This window comes from Staurois parvus, unplaced genomic scaffold (assembly GCF_062004578.1).
Source record: "Staurois parvus isolate SC_StPar_1 unplaced genomic scaffold, SC_StPar_1.0 ptg000486l, whole genome shotgun sequence".
NCBI lineage: Eukaryota > Metazoa > Chordata > Amphibia > Anura > Ranidae > Staurois > Staurois parvus.
Window position 1 is genome coordinate 2893727 of NW_028318282.1, and position 20856 is coordinate 2914582.

At 42.0% G+C, this 20856-nt stretch overlaps 1 protein-coding gene across 1 annotated transcript; it reads right to left on the reverse strand.

Moving 5' to 3' along the window:
- Positions 1-1063: 1063 nt before the first annotated feature.
- LOC149452291 (uncharacterized) lies at positions 1064-20856 on the reverse strand. The gene is made up of 4 exons (XM_089689559.1): positions 20670-20856; positions 5554-5889; positions 3010-3312; positions 1064-1209 (listed from the first exon to the last, which is right to left on the reverse strand). The coding sequence occupies exons 1-4, from the start codon at positions 20854-20856 to the stop codon at positions 1064-1066; spliced, it is 972 nt and encodes a 323-aa protein (XP_089545685.1).

Here is a 20856-nt window from a genome sequence, read left to right on the forward strand (position 1 = left end):
ATTCACTTTGCCCTGACAATGCATTGTGATTGGCCAAAGCCTTGCACAGGGCATGATGATGTAACAAGGGGTGGGGACGATCCCACCCCTTGTGACGTCACCACCCTATTTAAGAACTGTCATCACGACGCAGCTGTCAGACGGCAGAAGCCAGCGTCGAAGGCAGAGCAGATTTTTTTTTTTCGGGATGCGTTAAGCATCGTGATTGACATCGGATCTATTTCGGGGGGCATTTTTTGAATTTTTATTTTTAATAAAGGACTTGTCAAAGACGGTCTCATGTCTTTTTTTTTACACTACAGCTTTTTCTTTTGTGAATGGGTAGCGGTACCATGTATCCCATACTCATTCACATGGGGGGGCGGCATGAGGAAAGTGAAGCCGATAACCGGCAATTTTTCATTTGCGGTGATCTGCTGTGTCATTGGACACAGCTGATCACGTGGTAAAAGGCTGCCATGATTTGCCATTTACCATATCCCGTGATCAGCTGTGTCCGTAAGACACAGCGATCACTGGTGGCGCCGGGTGCGCGCCGCTGGGGGCGCACAGAGGGCGTGTTCTGGTATGACGTCCATGGACGTCATCCTAGAACCACACAACTGCGTCTGTAGCCGTCTTTCAGCTATAGCACAGTTTGGAACTGGTTAAAGGGAGCTTCCAGATTCCAATAAGCCCCCCAACCTGCAGACCCTCACAACCACTGGCCAGGGTTGTGGTGAAGAGGCCCTTGTCCTTATCAACATGGGGACAAGTTGCTTTGGGGGGGCCCCCCTGCCCCAAAGCACCCCCCATGTTGAGGGCATGTGGCCTGGTATGGTACAGGATGGGGGCACTTTTTTTTTTTTATGTTTTTTGATTTTTAGGCAATGCTGACAATTCTTTTGACATTCAGCTGTCAGCAGGGAACCCCACTGACAACTGAAACATAAATGAATGTTTCACTACTAAAATACACTTGGCTTATTAATATAACTCATGCAGTATTTTAGTAACTGAGCGGTATCTTACGGTATACTCAGATGCCGTAAATTGTCCCTGTTCAAAGTTCGAGGTCGAACTTTCAGCAGGTCTGAATGTTTGACGGGGAACTGAACAGGGAGATATTCAGCCCATCACTAGTGAGAACCAATGAAAGAAAGAGACATCCACATTGAACAGGATCCAGGTAAATTTCACATGATGTTGTAAAGGCTTTTTTGCACCTCTCTACAGGATGATCCCAAATATGTGAAACAAAATATAACTATATAGGATTGTGCAAAAGTGTCCATAGCATATAATGTCAATGCAAATAAAATTTTTTGGTACTTTTTGGCTTTTGTTATTTTTTTTGTAATTCATATTTCATTCAGGTACATACAATATAGCTGTTGAACTTGTACAAGAAGAAAAAGTTGCATTTCTTTGAAAAGCAAATACTTTATGTGGGGCCTGTGTACTCAACTGGGCTAAAATAAAATGGTGGATCTAGCTCTACCTGTGATAAACAATACCTCCCGCAGACTCATTTACACAGTGAGACTGCATTGTTTGTCTTGGTTAGTGTCATTAAACCCAAAAATCTTTTAAGTGTCTATGCGACTAAAGTATTATCTATACCATACAGTCATATAGTAGAAGCTTTTCTTAATTAGAATTGGTAGAGTAAATAAATACTTGGTGGATCATACCAGTGCCATGGGATTGCCTGTGGCCAGGTCCAGACTGGCCATAGGGCATATCGGGCATTTGCCTGGTGGGCCGGGGCTGCCTGGATAGGAGAAGCGGCTGAGAGGCACATAGAGGATCGTGCATTTCTTGGTTTCTCTATGTTCCACCCGGCCGCCTCTCCTATCCATTTCCTGCAGGCTGAATGCCCTGGGCTCCCCGCGGCCACCCCCTCATTCCCCAAAGCATTGCGGGGATCTGTCAGCATATGCAATTCCCAGTGCCAACAGTCTCCGCCCACCACAGATGGGAGGAGAGAGAAAGCTGCCCCTCCTCCTCCCACCCTCTTGCGACCAGGCCCTGGCGTTACGCCACCAGGCTCCGAGGAAAGGGTTCCTGGGCTTTGGGCTGCTCAGTCCAAAATGCCCGGGCCTATTTTTTGTCCCAGTCCGGGCCTGCCTGTGGCAAAACTATCAAAGATGATCCTCTGGCTGCTGCGTTGTCACTCCCATTGTGCATGTTCCCCCAGTACCCTGAGAGGAAGCTGTTCACTATCTCTTTGTCTAGCTGAAAGCTGCCCCATGTGACTATTTTTATTAGCATCTGGTCAAACCAGACCCCAGGAGTCAGAGAGGAACAGAATGTAGTGAGATGGCCTCAGATGTCACTCAGGCTATGCCCTGTGATGCGTTTCACCCCGCCCATAAGGTGCTTGGTCACAGAGCCTCTGGGCGAAATGCATCACAGGGCGTAACCAGAGTGATGGCTGAGGCCATCTCACTACATCCTGTTCCTCTCTGACTCCTGGGGTTCGGTTTGGCCGGCATTCATCCTCATCTACACTGATCTAAAATGCTATACAGGAGATTTCACTTGCTAGATCAGTGCTTGTTCCAGGTCAGTGAGTTACCAGGTAGTGCAACCAGCATCAAAATGACAGTCCTGGACTATCAAGCCAATCACAACTGGTATTTCTGTTTTAGCAGTTGTATAACTCTCTTGAACACAGCCGTTCCATTAGTTCAATGCTTCTGGCTCCTTCTATTTTCTGAATGGTGGTCCCAAAGACTTCTGTTGTTCTAACTAAAGCAATTAAAATACAGGAAGCAGAAAGTGAAAAAGTCAGAACTGATAAAACGGTACCTCAGCCTCTGGCAATGTTTGTATATTGGAAAGGACAACACAGATATAAGAGTAATGAAGAAACTATGTTTACCTCCCATTCTCGATCCATATACAATTCATGGACTTCTCCTTAACATAATCATGCATTTTGCTGATGTATTTAAATGACTGAATTATATTCAGTTTAATGAACATATAATTGGGAATGTATACCACATACGTGTACATTGTTACCTCTTTCTATTATTGTCCAATGTATCTGAATAGGTGGGGAACTGAGCCAGACTTTGCAGGTCACATGATCTCCATAGTTCCAGGTGTCCCTGGGTAGTGAGAGATGGTTCTGAAAAGCTCTGGTGCCACCAGGTTCTTCCACAGAGTTCACACTGCCCTTGTAATGTGTTCCAGAGACAGTCCAGGTGATGGGAACTTTGTAAAGAGAAGTACTTACAACACAAGCCATCTGCATGGTAGTATTTAGAAGAGGAGATTGGGGGTAAGTCAGGAGATGGATGGAACTGTTCATTGTGGAATAGTCTGTAGATAAATAACATATGAAGGATGTGATGTCTAATCAATATAAAACACAAACCAAATCCATACTGGAATATATTGGACAGTTTATTTCTGAAGATAGACACAGTGAGATTAGGTTCCGGAATTACAATTTTTCCGGATTCCAGTGATAACAGGTAGAAAAAAATAACTGCGCATGCATTTTGTGTACAATATTCCAATAATACAAAATGTCCATTGTTGCAATTAAGGAAAATTGTAACATAACATTTTATCAATTCAAAATGTGCAGCAGGCACAAATGTAAATTGGTTGGTCTGATGCTAATGATGTCAGATATGGATCTTTTTCAGCCCTAGACAACATGCAGCATTGTCAGTGATAACAGCCTGTAGCCCATTAACACAGCATTCCAGGATACACCTATTTTTAAAAGTGCTTTCTCCTAACACCTATGCTATTACCTATTTTCAGGCTGCTCTGGTCACATGATATGGTTCTGCTGTGTCAGCCAGCTGACTGAAGGGAAGAGATAAGGGTGATGTCACCGTTCAGGCATTCCTAGCCATTGTTGAGTGCTCTTTTCTGTCCCCTGGAGCCGCCACTGGCTGATATCTGGGTAGGTAGGTGCAGCCTGTATCCTGATGACAGTGCTCAGCGGCAATCCAGACGGGTATGAAAGTTGAGAGGAACTGGGTTTCTCTCTCATTTCCGCAGTCTACCAGGCCAGTGATCCGGGTTGGGTGCCTGTGCCCTATGTGACCCTGGTGGCCATCTGAGGTAAGGCAACATCTATTTAAGACTTTGACCCCTAGGTTTGGCACTCTTAATGCAAGTGGCTAGTGTAGGGACAGGGCTGAGCAATAGGGAAAGGTTCCGGAAGAGTATGTTAAGTGCAGGGACCACATTTACCTTCTCAGGAGGCTTCCCCTTTGGGTTGGACCCACCAGGCCACATTACACTCCTTGTGGCAGATGCTGTTGGCATTCTTTGGTCTTTAATCCGCTGTATCTCTACTGTACAGATGTAAGTGGCACTAGACAGGAGAGCCTCCCCACTGGGCCTGTTTGTACTTGTTGAACTCCATTTACAATACACTGCTTTTGGCAAATCGGAACTCTGTGCTTACTGGCCACTATACCACGCTTCATCTACCCAACACTGGGATCACATGACCTGACCAGAGGGAGCTGAAAATAGATTATATATATATATATATATATATATATATATATATATATATATATATATTAACACAGGTTAGTCAGCATCAGTGTTAGGAAGGTGAGGGAGCATTTTTAGGATTAGTTAGGGTTTTCCTGGAATTCTATGTAAAGACCAAACAAAAGGCAATGACTATTTATTGAATTAGATCTAAACCAAATTGGTAAAATCTCACAAAAGTTTTAATAATGTCAGAACAATAGTCTTTACTCTTTTTTTTTTTTTAGTCTGCAGGTTTTATTAAAAGAGTATTTGATCCTGCTATCACGAGCCTTGTCCACGCAATTCCTGCTATGGGGTGACAACAGTTCCCCAATGGTGCTTCTGTGCTGTTACCTTGCCACATGAGCCCTTACTAAGGACTACAAGCAGCCATTCTGACACATATTGCAAAGGTATGGTCCTTTGTTGTATGTGTTAGAAAGGCAGTCCAGAGCAATGTTGTGCAGCTGACCCTGGAGAGAGTACAGTATATGTACAGAGGAAGTGCCTGAAAAAGGGTGGAGTAGATAAGCAACACTGAGATAAAAAAAAAATAAAAACAGTGTTTTATGAAATAAAAAAATGTGGAAACTTTATGAAACACAGTAGGTTTATTTACTAAAGCCAAACAGGCTGTTCACATTGCAAGAGAAGTTGCACTTTGCAAGGGAATTTTCCCCAGAGCTTAGTGAATGTGGTAAAATTTCACTTTGCAAAGACCTAATCACATACAAGGAAAATAAACAGAATTTTTGCGTGCACATGACTGGATGAAGGAAGTCAGCAGGGCTTCTCATTTTTAAGCCCTGGGGAAAATTCCCTTTCAAAGTGAACAGTCTATTTGCCTTTAGTAAATCAGCACAAGTGCTTTAGCAAACTAAATGCCATCCAGGTAACATTTAGACTTACTTAAAGATACGGTAATCAAATGTGTCAGCTATTAGTCCTAATAACAACCAAACCCAGTGGCTGAAACGATACTGTGAAATACCGTAGTATATAAACGGAAATAAACATTTTTTTTTTAAAAGGCGAAAAAAAAAACTAAAGTCTTACCTCTTACAAATAGTTCTGTCCCATTACTAAATCTTAGCTGATTCACAAAATGGAATGCACAGAAATAAAGCCCGGAATCAATCATTTGTACATTATAAATCTCCAGGTCTACCCTATAGGCAGAGTTTTTACATCCATATTTATGTGCATCATTATCCATACTACAGGCCTTCACCCGTACAGGACTTTCTGCAGGTCTGGAACTCTTTTTGTACCAGGACATTAATGCTCCATCTTCTACTGTTGCATTGGACACACAGCTGATCCCTGCGGTGGCACCAACATAAGCCAGCACAATGTTCTGAGGATGATACAGAACCATCTGGGAGACAACAACTGGAAAAGAAGATGATTCAGAATTTAGCATGACATTTACCCTATTACAGTATATATACACTCACTGGCTACTTTAATAGGTACACCTGTTCAATCGCTAGGTAACAGAAATTGCTAATTAGCCAAATCACATGGCAGCAACTCAATGCATTTAGGCATCTAGATATGGTGAAGACGACTTCCTGAAGTTAAAACCAAGCATCAGAATTGGTAAGGGAATTTAAGTGACTTTGACCAGCACCAATAACCGTGCCATGTTCAGAGAATTTCAAAAACTGATGATCTACTAGGATTTTCACACACAACCATCTCTAGGTTTTACAGAGAATGGTCCGAACAAGAGAAAATATCTTGTGAGAAGCATTTGTGTGGAAGAAAATGCCTTGTTGATGTCAGAGTTCAGAGAAGAATGGGCAGACTGGTTCCAGATGTTAGAAAGGCAACAGTAACTCATGTCAATATGGACCAAAATCTTTGAGGAATGTTTCTAACTCCTTTTTGAATCTATGCTACAAAGAATTAAGGCAGTCCTGAAGGCAAAAGAGGGTCCAACCTGGTACTAGCAAGGTGTACCTTAGGGTTAGTTAACATTTTAAGGACAGCTTTGAGGTTAAAGTGTGAAATAAATACAGATTCCACCTCTACGTGATTTAATTTTGTCTATCAATTGACAGTCTTAAAAGAAAATTATCCTGAGGTGAAATAAAAATAAAAAAAACCTCAAACATCTTAGTAATTGGACCCCATTACAAGCTCAGTTTCTCTGGTGGCTTTGATACAGACAGATTGTTATGTGGTACTGGTCTCATGGCTGAAGGTAAATTGGGGTATTCAACGGATTTCTTATTTTTAGCAGAGAAAAACAACGGCCTAACAGAAGTAACAGTCTATTATATGATCATTTTGTTCTTGCCATATCATCAGGAGGGCAAAGGGTATTGACTTCCAAGCTCTGTTATTGACAGTACATCTTGCACAACAAATGTGAGGAGCCCAGGCTTGCCTTGAGCACCAATCTTATAACCAAAGCAAGGTTTCTGCTCTTTCTTCTTTTTTTTTTTCTAAGAAAGTGTTTGGGCAGCCACCTTGTGCACATCATTTACCTAAGCGAATGATGTGCGCTTAGATTCCTTTGCCTCTTGGTATATGCACATCACAAATCCCAGGAGACATGGTCTCTCCATTCAGCAGAGGAAGAGGCGGTGGGCCTAGCAGTGCTTCATCGATAGGCCCACCAGCCCAACATGGAAAGTCTTGCACCTACTGACAGCAAAACATGGCGGCAAGGGTTGAGCTGAGGCACAAGAGAAGATCTCAGTAAGGCAACGCTGTATTCGCTGGGTGGATGAATATCTAAATTGTGCAGAAGACAATCCCCTGTAAGTAGGGGTTAAAAAAAAAAAGTTGAGGAGTGGAGGCTGAAGATTCACTTTTTACCCTGTCGCTGCCGAATCTGTACATTGTACAGACTTAACAGAAGGGGGTTTTAATGCAAAATCTAGTGGCTGCAGCCACCAGGATTGTGTATAATACTGACTAGCAGACTCCTGCCTGTCAGTTGGAAGCAAGCTGCGCTGCCACCCGATTGCTTCCGCAGCCCCCCACGTGCGCTCTCCCGCCATGTATCTAGGCTTCACTGGCCCACCTGCAGACTACAGCCTGGGAGAGATGTATCGCAATGCAATTTGCATTGCAACATTTCTATAGGAGACATGCAGGGTCTTTTAGACCCCGCATGTCTTAAAGAAAACCTGTCACATAAAAATCATCACATAGGGGACTTTGTGTACCCTATGTGATAAAAAAGTAAATTTTTTTTCTGCAAAAAAATAAAGTTACACCCAAGCACATAACATCCCCCCCAAAAAAAATTTGAGCCCCCCCATTATTGACAGCAATAATTCTTGCACAAGACCACCTCCATAATGCTAAACTGATGACCTGTAGAGGCTTTTGAAGCATCGCCTATAGAAAACAGGGTAATGAAGTTTGTCACCATTACACACAAAATTTTAATTTTGGCATGTTAAATATGTATTTATCTGGCACAACCTCATATTTTATATTGTACCAAACATTTGGGTAATTCATTGCGTTTGTTTGTCCTACAAATTCACTTTAGTGTGTTTTCTATGTAAAATTTGCATTTCCTAGACCTTTGTGGTAATATCATGTTACATTAAAAATTGAAACTATAACTATTTTATTCTCTAGGGTGTCTGCTTTCAGAAAATATATAATGTTTGGGGGTTTTGTGTAATCTTCAAGCCTAAAGTGTTTTTTTAAAAAAAACATACGTGCCAAAAAAAAAAGCAAAAACGGCTCTGGCAGCGACATGTACTCGCCACAAATGTAGCAGGCGTTAGTGTTATTGGCGAGATAATTCTTCTGTCGCTAATTGTCCTAAAGCAAGTCAGTAAGTGGCTTACTTGTGGTGTAAATTACATGTACATAGTCAATTCCATACCTTGAAATAATTGCACGGAAACTGATAATATGAGTTGAATCTGTGCATGAGAGCTGCTTTTATAGCATCCACCCAGCCTAATCATGACTAGGCATGGCCAAAATATACCAGTTCCATAAATGTTATGCAATATATATATATATCCAGGAGGATTGTGGTGGCCCCAGTAAAAGGGAAAATGTTTTATCTGACCTATTATAACGTGTAGCCTGCCTCAGTCCCACTATAAGGTGCTGATTGCCGCCATTACTGGTATTAAAGAAAAAATTCCAGTATATACACCACTATTTGTAGATGCTATAACTTTCACGTAAACCAATTACATAGTTACATAGTTAGTCTGGCTGAAAAAAAGACAAAATTCCATCCAGTTCAACCATAAAAAAAAAAAAAAAAAGTTATAATCCTACACCCACAGCTGATCCAGAGGAAGGCAAAAAATCCAGCAAAGCATGACTCAATTTGTTCCTGCAGGGGGAAAAATTCCGTCCTGATCCCTCGAGGGGCAATCGGATATTCCCTGGATCAACTGTACCTATAAATGTTAGTATCCAGTTATATTCTGTGTATCTAGGAAAGAATCCAGGACTTTTTTTAAAGCAATCCACTGAGCTGGCCAGAACCAACTCTAGAAGGAGTCTATTCCACATTTTACACAGCTCTCACTGTGAAGAAACCTTTCCATATTTGGAGATTACATTTCTTTTCCTCCAGACGTAAAGAGTGCCCCCTTGTCCTTTTTGATGACCTCAGGGTGAATAGCTCTACACCGAGTTCACTATATGAACCACTGATGTATTTATACATGGAGATCATATCCCCCCTTAATCTCCTCTTCTCAAGAGAGAACTCCCAGATCCTTCACCATTGATTCCCCCAGGTGTTCCCCTCCTAGTATGTATGATGCATGCATATTTTTAGCCCCCCAAGTGCATCACCTTACATTTGTCAACATTAAACCTCATTTTCCACTTAGTTGCCCAATCACACAGTGCATTGAGTTCGGCTTGTAAGTTGGAGACATCCTGTAAGGACAGCTTGGTATCATCTGCAAAGACTGAAATGGAATTTATAATCTCAGACCCTATATCGTTTATAAATATATTAAAAAGTAAGGGTCCCAACACTGAACCTTGGGGTACACCACTGACAACCCTAGACCATTCAGAGTATGAATCATTAACCACTACTCTCTGAATATGATCTTTAAGCCAGTTTTCTATCCATTTACATACAGATTTTTCCAAGCCCGTAGACTTTACCTTACACATTAGCTGTGTGTGGGGAATGGTGTCAAACGCTTTTGCAAAATCCAAGTATACCACGTCCACTGCTACCCCTCTGTCCAAGGTTTTGCTCACCTCCTCATAAAAAGAAATCAGATTTGTCTGACAATTTCTGTCTTTCATGAATCCATTAATTTACACGTATTGGGATTTTTTTTAGCAGACATGTAGCAGAACACATTTTTGCTTAAATGCATGACAAAATGTGATTTTAAATTTTTAAATGTTTAATAACATTAATGTTTTTGTCTCAAAATTGTCGGTCTTTTTTTGTTTATAGCACAAAAAATAAACGCAGAGGAGATCAAATACCACGAAAAGAAAGCTCCATTTGTGGGGGGTAAAAAAGCGACATAAATTTAATTTGGGTGCAGTGTTGCATGACCGCGCAGTTGTCAGTTAAAGTAACGCAGCACCATATCGCAAAAAATGGCCTGGTCAGTAAGGGGGGTAAATCATCTGGAGGGATAGTGGATATTGAACAAGTTCCATAAAAATTGTGCACTGTTCACATAAACAAGGCCTTATAGAATTACAGTTTAATTTTACTTCTGTAACCCAGATTCTGTTTTTATTTACTATGAATTTGTTGATAATTGATTTGTTTAATATGCATTGTTTTGGCCCCAGTAATGTTCATTAGACATGACTGATAAATGTGAATATGTATTCAAATTACTAAATATGCACCATTTGTGTGAAAGATAAACGACTATTTTCAAATCTTTAAGTATTCCAATATTTTCATGAAAAAAGTATAAAAAAAGATTCACATACACAGCTGAACAACAGAAACTAAATCACAATTTCAACTAGAGATCAAACTTCCAAGATTTGGTTTTTATGTTAATGTTAATTAATCATTATTCTGTTATGTTTTCGTTATAATTAACTAATTTTAATGTACCCAAAAACTCTGTTCTGAGAAATAGAAGTTTCTTACCTTCAAAGAATAAGAGCAAATGAAAAAGCATGTTTTCTTGCTAGTGGTGGTGATAGTGGTATACTGATTTCTGAGCTATGCAGTTGCATTAATACTTAGTTCCCACAAAACCCTCTTCCTGTCCACTTACATCTATACGATGTACATTGCTGAAAACATACTGCTCTTCTTAGCTTACTAAACAATTACAGTATGATTTATGCAAATGTGACATTATAAATGGAAACATTAGTGTTTATGAACCCATTGTGTCCTGTTACATATACCATTGCAAGCATTTTCTTATATCCGTTCTATAAATGCAAAAATACCTGTTGATCCTGCAAGAAATCCAGTCTTTTCTTGTGCACTGCATGTACTCTGCAGTGTTATCTTAACCACTTGCCCTCCAGAAGATTTACTCACCTTCCTGACCAGGCCATTTTTTGCGATACGGCGCTGCGTTACTGACAATTGTGCGGTCATGCAATGCTGCACTCAAATGAAATTAATGTCCTTTTTTCCACACAAATAGAGCTTACTTTTGGTGGTGTCAATCACGTAGGGTTGGCAATAAGGTGGAAATAAACTGTAGAAACTTAATTTGGAATGTAGAGTATAAAATGTTCCAGAAGAGAAGCAACACTAACGCGTTTCAGTCAAACAAGACCTTACTCATAGTTGGTTACTTGTAGTGCAGAATGCCATTATATAGTGGTCTCTCTCTCAGCTAAGGGCCAATCATTAACCAATTCATAACCGCACTACAGCCAAAAGACGGCTACAGTGCGGTTGTCCAGTTCTGGGAGGGTGTCATATGACGACCTCCCAAAATGTGCCCTCCCGTGCACCCCCAGCGGCATGCACCCTGCGCTGTCCATGATCGCTGTGTCCTACGGACACAGCTGATCACATGATGAAGTAAAAGGCCAATCACCAAGTTGCCGGTTATCGACGTGAGGAAAGTACTGCCAATAATCAGCAAATGTCACAGAGGACATCTGCACTGATCATCAGTGTCCATCAGTGCCCCCCACCAGTGACCAGCAGTGCCACCCACCAGTGACCAGCAGTGCCACCCATCCATGCCCGGCAGTGCCACAAGTCAGTGCTGTAAGTCAGTGCTGCCTGTCAGTGCCCATCAGTGCCACCTATCAGTGCAGTATCATCAGTGCCTCCTCATCAATGCCTGCCAGTGCCACCTCAACAGTGCAGCCTATCTGTGCCCATCAGTGCTGCCTATCAGTGAAGCCTTATAAACGCACATTAGTGAAGGAGAAAAATACCTGTTTGCTAAATTTTATAAGAGAAACAAAGAAAACATTTTTTTTTCAAATTCTTTGCTCTTTTTTTGTTTATAGTGCAAAAAAAAAAACACGCATTGGTGATAAAATACCACCAATAGAAAGCTCTATTTGTGTGAAAAAATTTATAAAAATTTCATATGGGTACGATGTTGCATAAGCACGCAATTGTCATTTGAAGTGTGAGAGCGCTGAAAGCTAAAAATTGGCCTGTACAGGAAGGGGGTAAAAGTGCCTGGTAGAGAAGGGGTTAAAGATAGACATCATCTGTCTCATCTAATGAAAAGGGAAGATGATCAATACTAGCTGATGTTGTGCATGATCAATTAGACCTCCGTACCCAACACAGTGAAGAAATACATAAAGCAAAACAATGATAAAAATAGAAACCATAAATGCAAACATAAATACAAATCTTACATATAGTAGACACCAAAAAAACTCTCATTAGAAAAAGTGGCAATAAAAAGAGGAAAAGTGGTACAGAGGGCAAACTATCTCAGCCCAGGTGCATATCCAAATCCCATCTAAGATTTAACCCATGAGGCGATCTAGTTTGTAACCTGTGTATCCATCGTGCCTCCTTTTGTAATAACATGCAATGCTTATTGCCACCTCGAGGGAGAACCGTCACTATCAATGCTGCAAAAAAAAAAAAAGTGGTGTCTCCAGCATGAAAATACCTAAAAAGTCTAGATACGCTGGAGATCTGTTTTGCTCAAAAATGACTTGAATCGCATAAGTGTTCTACAAAACGTGTTCTCAAAGGACATATTGTACAGCCTACATAATGTAAACGACAACTCGTACAATAGATATGGTAAACCACAAATGTGGTACCACAATTAACACAGTGTAAGATTTTAAAGCTTTCTCCTGGGGTTAAAGAATCAAAGGATTTTCATGCACAGGTTCAATCGGCAATATTTACAAGTTTTATACCCGCATGCATATGAACCTGTGCAGGACAACCAGGTAAATGTAGTGTTCTTCGAGGTAAAAAGACTAGGGGAACGTAATGAGCCCAAAGTAGGTGCTCTATGGCAGGAAAATCTGCAACCCCGTTCTAGCACTGGAAGCAGGTCTGGCTCTACATTCAGGAAGGTTCTTCTTGATGATATTTACTACCTGTTTATATTCTTTAGAAAATGTAGTAACGAAAGTAACTTTGTTAGACTCTGGTTTTCGATACTTTCTATTGGACCAGGGGTGTTAGGAATGGACTGGCCAGCAATGGTGGGACTCACCTGCCTTTTGATCTGCAGTACCAGGGCTGGCCAGCGGGTGCTCCCAGCAATCAGAGACTCAACCTTTCAGCCAGCTAAACACCTGGAACTGATGATGCTGGGGTATTTAAGGGATGGCCAGACCCACAGACTCTGCCTTGGTGTTGTGTTTCTCTTGGCCCTGTATCCTGTTCCTGCTCTCTGTTCCTGTCTGATTCTCTGCTACCTGTCCTGATCCCTGGCTTGTGACCCTGACCATCTCTCTGCTTGACCCTCTGTACTACGCTGCTTGCTACCTGCTGAACCTGGCCTGTGACCCCGACCATTCTCTGCTTGCTCCCCCTGTACCTACCTGCCCTATTGATATTGACCCGGCCTGCCTGACGACGCTTGCTTGTATATACTGTTATCTGTGGGTGGTTGGTTTGGTTTGTTTGCACTGTGTTATGTTTTAGTATTGCACTGCGTTTATGTTTGTATTGTTAGTGTTAATAAATTGTATTGTTTATCACATATCTGAAGTCTGCGTTTCCCTGCATCAGTCACACACCTCTGGTCATACCTGGGAGCCCTGACAAGGGGTTTACAAACTTTTTGAACAAAGGGCCGGTTTGCTGTCCTTCAGACTTTGAGGGGACTGGACTGTGACCAGTGTGAGTAGAAAATGCCCGACATCAATGGGAATAAACAATGCCTCATCATTGGTATTGATGGGAGGAATATTAATCCACTGTTGGTAGTAGGGGAAAAAATAGTGCCCCATCATTGGGATCAGGGAAAGGGTTAGTGCCCCATTGTTGGTATCAGTGAAAGGAATAGTGCCCCATCATTTGTGGCGGTGGGAAGAATAGTTCCATACCATAGGTGTCAGTGGTAGGAATATTGCCCCATCTTTGGTGTCAGTGGTACAAAAAGTTACATAACATTGGTGTCAGTGGTACCAATAGTGCCCCATCTTTGGTTTCAGTTGTAGGAATAGTGCCCCTTCATTGGTGCCAGTTGTAGGAATAGTGCCCCATCATTGGTAGGAATAGTGTCCTATTGTTGGTATCAGTACCAGTAATTATACCCCATTATTGGTGTCATTAGAAGGAATAGTGCCTTGTATCAGTGGGTGGAATAGTGCCCCAGGGGCCTGATAAAGGCAAGTAAAGGGCCACATATGGCCCTCGGGCCGCAGGTTGGAGACCACTGATGTAAAGAATAGTTGCATTCATTCCTGGGGAAGAAATTCATTTTCTTCTGGTAACAGTCTTCTCTTCTACAGATTGGTTTATACTCACCTGACAGACAGTTCCTGCCCCCATCTGGCATCTGGAATAATAAATAGCCAGACACTGAACCTGTCCTGGAATAAGCTGGAGGGTCCTCATTTTAGTGATCTGATGGCAGCTCTGATCAGCAGAATAGAGGAAATACAGTGAGTATAACAGGACTGACTTAGACAATAATATTCTGGGACAGTTTACTGTATATCTAAACCACAAATAATATAGAATATGAATCCAACTGTTGTATTAGTGATTTATCCCTTGCTGGGACCTCTATGCCTGGCCTCTATAAGCAGATACAATCACCGTGTACAGTCTTTATCAGATAGCTGAACCCACCAAACACCATTTTTTCTCATTCACGGATCTTTATTACAATGCAGAAGGTACAGACAACAAGATGTAGCAGATGAATGAAAAGACAGTATTTGCAGGTCAAAACATGGTAATGTGTTCCGGTTGCAAGTAGATTAACATGTGAGACGAGCAGCCATATTTATTTAGGGAGGGAATACAGAAAAGGATGGTGCCAAAACCAAAATGACCACAAGAAGACAACATATTAACCAAATATACTGAAGCTAATAAACAATGACTTAGGACAGGGGTCTCCAAACTGCAGCCCAAGGGTCAGATGCGGCTCTTTGTTAGCCTTTATCCGGCTCTTGGGGCACTATTCCTCCCACTGATACAAACTATGGAGCACTACTCTTCCTCCTACTGACCACCAACCCTGAGGCTATGTTTATTTTCACTGATGCTGGGCCCAAGACATTTTTACCCCTACTGACCACAATCCGGCACTCCTAAAGTCAGGACAGTAGACTGACCCTTTGTTTGAAAAGTTTGGAGACCCCTGCGCTACATGAATGGAACTAATTTCTCTCTCTGTATTCTCTTCTCAGGCGAATACCAGACAAACTGTAAAAGAAGAGAAGAATGCTAAAATGAATTTCTCCTCCAAGAATGAATGTAACTATTCTCTATGGAACTCATTTCTCTTTATTGGAATTATTTATATTAGATCACTTTATAAACTCCAGTAAATGGAATTTTATAAGAAAAATGTTATAATGGAGTAGACACCCCAATAGTGTTATCCATGTATAGAGACGGTGATATCTCCATACACAGCATGACCACAGAACACCACTGAAATGACTTGTGTTGTGCTATAATCTTCTTGTGTATGAAGCAAGAATCATATCAGCAGGCAATGTGAGGCCAGAATCAGCATTCCTATTGATTAGACGGATTGATTTGTATCCGATATTCTATTTATCTCTGCTGACAAGAGCTGTGCACTCATAGGAAGTTATGGGCAGATCCCCGACACTGAGTAGCAGATGGTCATGTCAGGTGACAGGAAGTTCATATGAGGTTCTGATTGCTCATTGCAATAAGATCAGATTCCCCCATGTATGATCACCTACAATCACATCTATATTACTACGAGGGGCATTCAAGTTAAACCGGGACTTTAAATTTTACAGGCGTAAAAAGGGATGCTAGTGTGGTGGTACTACATGCAGTGGTGTTACAATTACTGATAGGTGGTGCACATGTCGCGGGCCAGTCCAGAGACCGTTAATTAAGATGACAGACAACAGTGTTAGTGAGTGCATGGATCAGCGTGTGGTGATGAAATGTCTTGTGAACAAAGCGGATGAGGTGGTGTGATTCATTTGTTAGTCCTGTATAAAGAGTGTGACATATGTGCTTAGACTGATTTCTAACCATTGAGATTCAACCTTCTGGTCAGCCTTGGGTTCTGTTGGTGGTGGTTCACTTTGACACTCACAGAAGTCTCATTCATGGTCTAGAAACTTTATTGAAGCAAAAAGACACAATTGTGCTTTAGGATTTCCTTTGAACCTCATAATGGAGGATTTGATTTTATGGTGTGGAAGAATTTTCATTATTACTGCTGATTATCTTGACATTTTTTGTTGAAGTTTCAGTACTATTGCTATTTTTTTATACAGTATATGCGGTTTATACATTTTTATTACCTACCAGTGAAATAGTCTTATTACCATTGTTATACACTGTATTTTTTGCTCCATAAGATGCGCTTTTTTCCCCAAAAAATGGGGGGAAATGTCTGTGCGTCTTATGGAATGAATATGGAGCGGCCGGCCCGATATTCCCCCTATTGCCACTGTGTTAGAATACCGGGCCGGCCACTCGGCTCTTCTGTGCAGCAGAACCTGCTCCTCGGTCCTACTTGCTCCTCAGTCCAGCGGTGTCATCACCTCATCATCTTTAGTGTGGCGATCACAGCGGAAGTGGGAGCGGGTACCAGTCAAATTCGGGTACCCCCCCCAAGGTCTGCAGTTTCTGGTCATCCTCTGTACTATGTCCGCAGTGTTAGGGATCCGGGTATGAGCAGAAATGTGTGGACTGACACAGGGAAACACAGGCTCCAGGTACAGTATAAACAATACAATTTATTAAAGACTAAACAATACATAAACACAGTGCAACCAAACCTCCAACAGATAACTATAAGAACAATACTAAACGTAGTCGGGCAGGCCGGGTCGGTAGCAAACAGGCAGGCAAGGTACAAGGAGCAGGCGGAAGCGTAGTCAGGAATAGCCGAGGTCAGGACAGGCAGAGTTCATGCAGAGTCAGGATTAAAGCAGAATCAGGATCAGGCAGGAAGCAGACAGGATGCAGGTACAGGGGCTCATGGGAAACATACACCAAGGCCCTGATCACAGGCCTGGCCATTCCTTAAATACACCTGCTGTAATCAGCCTCAGGTGATGACTCATTGCAGGAGTGAGCCTCTGGTTGCTGAGAGCACCCGCTGGCCAGCCCTGGTACTGCAGCCCACAAGGCAGGTGAGTCCCACCACCACTGGCAAGTCCATTCCTGACACGCAGTCTCTGGTCATTTCCTGTAGTACGGCCGCAGTCTCTGGTCAACTCCTGTAGTACGGCCACAGTCTCTGGTCATCTCCTGTACTGTGTCCGCAGTCTCTGGTCATTTCCTGTACTGTGTCCGCAGTCTCTGGTCATCTCCTGTACTGTGTCCGCAGTCTCTGGTCATCTCCTCTAGTACAGCCACAGTCTCTGGTCATCTCCTGTAGTACGGCCACAGTCTCTGGTCATCTCCTGTACTATGTCTGCAATCTATGGTCATCTCCTGTAGTACGTCCGCATGTCTGCAGTCTCTGGTCATCTCCTGTACTGTGTCCGCAGTCTCTGGTCATCTCCTGTAGTACGGCCACAGTCTCTGGTCATCTCCTGTACTATGTCTGCAGTCCATTGGTTCAGAATATTTTTTTTCTTGTTTTCCTCCTCTAAAACCTAGGTATGTCTTATGAAGTGAAAAATATGGTATACACTTTGAAGGACGTGTGTGTGAAGTCTAACTTTTGTTGTTATATTTTCATATTGTTTACTAGTGCTGCAGTCTTACGTAGTTTACTATTTGGACTTCTTGCTGGTTGGCTGTTTTTCACTATTAGAGCTTGCACAAGGTTTTTCAAAGTTTTTATGCAAATATACAGTATATATTTTTTTATTTTTATAGCCAGCTTTAGAAAACTGTCTGAAGGAAACATGAGATCAAATATATATAGTTTGGACATAATAGTCTGGGATTGGATGATTATAGAGCATAAAGATAGATTTTGATGACATTATCCTATTTATATATTATTTATGTGATTTGGATATAAAACTGTCCCAGAATATTATTGTCTCAGTCGGTCCTGTTATACTCACTCTAATTTCTCTATCCGGCTTGTTGTCAGAGCTTCCATCAGATCACTGAAATGAGGACCCTCCAGATTATTCCCATACAGGTTCAATGTCCTCAGTGTCTGGTTATTTCTTATTCCAGATGTACAATAATTGGTTGGACGACATAAGCAGTTTTATGTGACAGGACTAACTGGCAGAGCCTCTTTTGTTTTGTTTTTTTCGTAATGTAATTCTACTGAGCAGATACGCATAGTCCATGTACTGTATATTCCTGGGTAAACAACTATTAACAAATTCCATACCGGGCAATTTTCCCCCTTCCTGCCCAGGCCATTTTTCAGGTTTCAGCGCTCTCACACTTTGAATGACAATTGCGCGGTCATACAACATTGTACCCAAACAATATCAATATATTGATCACAAACAGAACTATACTAGTGCCTCCTTAGTATAGTGTCCACAAAAACAAACACAGTGTTAGCAGGATTAGCCCTGTTTGCTGCCAACACTAGCGTTTAGCCCCTCTGCTGTTTTTCACAGAAGATTTGTATCAATTGATTGTGGACTAAAGCAATTTCTACACACACTACCGCCCACACAAATTCAGCTCTTACCAGTAGAAATGTGCGGTTTGTTTCGTTCCGAATCACGTCGGACACATTTTTTTGTTATTCAGAGATTCGGATATATCAGAATTCCAAATTATAAAAATAACTAATTTAAACTAATCCAAAATAATGATACGAAATTTGGCCGAAATTCGATTCGAAAACAAATTTGAAAAGAAAATCGAAAACAAATTTATTTGCACTGGAACTCCACATTAAACTTGAATTTGAAAACAACAGTACTAACGATTAGAAAATCAAACGAATATTCTTGAAACGAAAATTCTCAAATGAAAATATATACCTGTATGGCCAGCTTAACAATTAGAAAATAAAATTAATATTCATGAAACAAATATTCTCAGCCGAAAATCTACATGTGTATGGCCAGCCTTAAGCCTCGTACACACGATGAGAATATTGGATGAACAATCGTCTTTTTTTTTTGCCTGCTAGTCTCACATTGAAAAGGTTACTAAAGATACAAAAATTCTCATACGGAAGAAAAGAATTTTGCAAGTGATGTCATGTATTTGTATTGTATTTTTAAATGACTGCTGTAATGATTAATCGAAAATTGCACAATCTTCGGATATTATCGCACAAATTGTCGTGATCGGCTCTTGAAAGCTGTGTACTAACGATCCGAATGATTGAAAGAGAAGAGCCCATTTGAATTTGTAATTTAAACTGCGGACATACCACAAGAGGACCGTGAAGGAAGCCTCGTTAGAAGTGGCCATCATGTACACAGTAGATTAGAAAAATTTGCAGGAGACTATAGAACCGGAAAGGGCATCTCCGAAGCAGCAATCCCCACCGTGGCCAGGGACAACCAAAACAATTAAAACATAAAACAAGTAGCCAGCAGGCACTGAGGTGCATACCCTACCCTCTATCTGCATCCTCCCTTAAAAGTGGGAAAGGGCAGATGGGGTTTTTACCCTGAACAATAACAAGTGCAGGCAGTAGTGCAATACTATGTCCAAATGTCTCAGTAACAAAAGAAGTTTCCCACTTCAGGGAAACATTGTGAGGTGGGGGGAGTGGGGGGAGAGATCAACGGGACACCCAGGTGTGAATGTGCCAGGAAACAAAAAAAAAAAAAAAAGGGGGCGGACAGCAACCATTGAAGAGCTGTAAAGCCTGGTTAGACGTGGACTGGAGCTCCAAGATGGATCAGGATAATGGATATGTTCAACATGAGAAAAAAAAAACTGTGGTAGGAAGGGGGACCCAGTGACACCGATGGAGCAGGTCTTCATCAATAGGAGAACAAGCGGTCTCCCAGCACCCATCGTCATACATGGGAGGAGATAATGGAGGGAGGGGAGATAAGGCACTTAGCTGATATTCTTGGAGCCAAAGAGATTGTTAACAGCAGGTACGGTCCTGAACCTAATGAGCATCCAACCAGTCGGCGGCAGCCTCAGGTGTCTCGAAGAAGCGGGCCCGGTCCCCATCAGAGATACTCAGCTTGCTGGGGTAGAGAAGACTGAAACGGATGCCTTTTTCCCGAAGTTGCCGGTGGATTTAGGAGAAGGATTTGTGGCGTCGCTGGATCTCCTGAGAGTAATATGGATAAAATAGCAGCTTGGCATTCTCATAGAGCAGGTCAGGTGCAGTGCGGGCCGCAGTATGGATTTTATCATGGTCCCAATAATTAAGGAGGTGTAGAAGAAACGGGTGAGGGGGTCCCCCCCGCTGAGAAGGTTTTGGTGGGACCCCATGGGCCTGTTAAACTACGAAGGTGGGTGGCATGTTAGTTAGGCCAAAGAGGGTCGTCAGCAGGTGCTTGGCAAATTCAGCCGGTTTAGCCCCTTCAGCCCGCTCTGGAAGGCCCAAAATGTGGATGTTATTTCATCTAAGCCGGTTTTCAGTATTACTAGCTCGCCCTTGGAGCACCTTTATCTGGATCTGTAGGGCCCTCAGCTTGCGGGAGTGTGAATGGATCATGTCCTCTTGCCACAGTAACCCAACCCTCCACCTCCGAGACAAGGGACCAAAAGCCTTCCAGATCATGGCGGATAAGACTGATGTCCATTGCCAGGAAGTCTATTTTAGCCGTTAGCATCTCCTTACAGGTGGTGATCACAACCAGGATGTCAGTCCTGGAAGTGGAAGTCTCGTCCGCAGCCGCCAATTGAGTCTGAGTGTTGGCTGACAT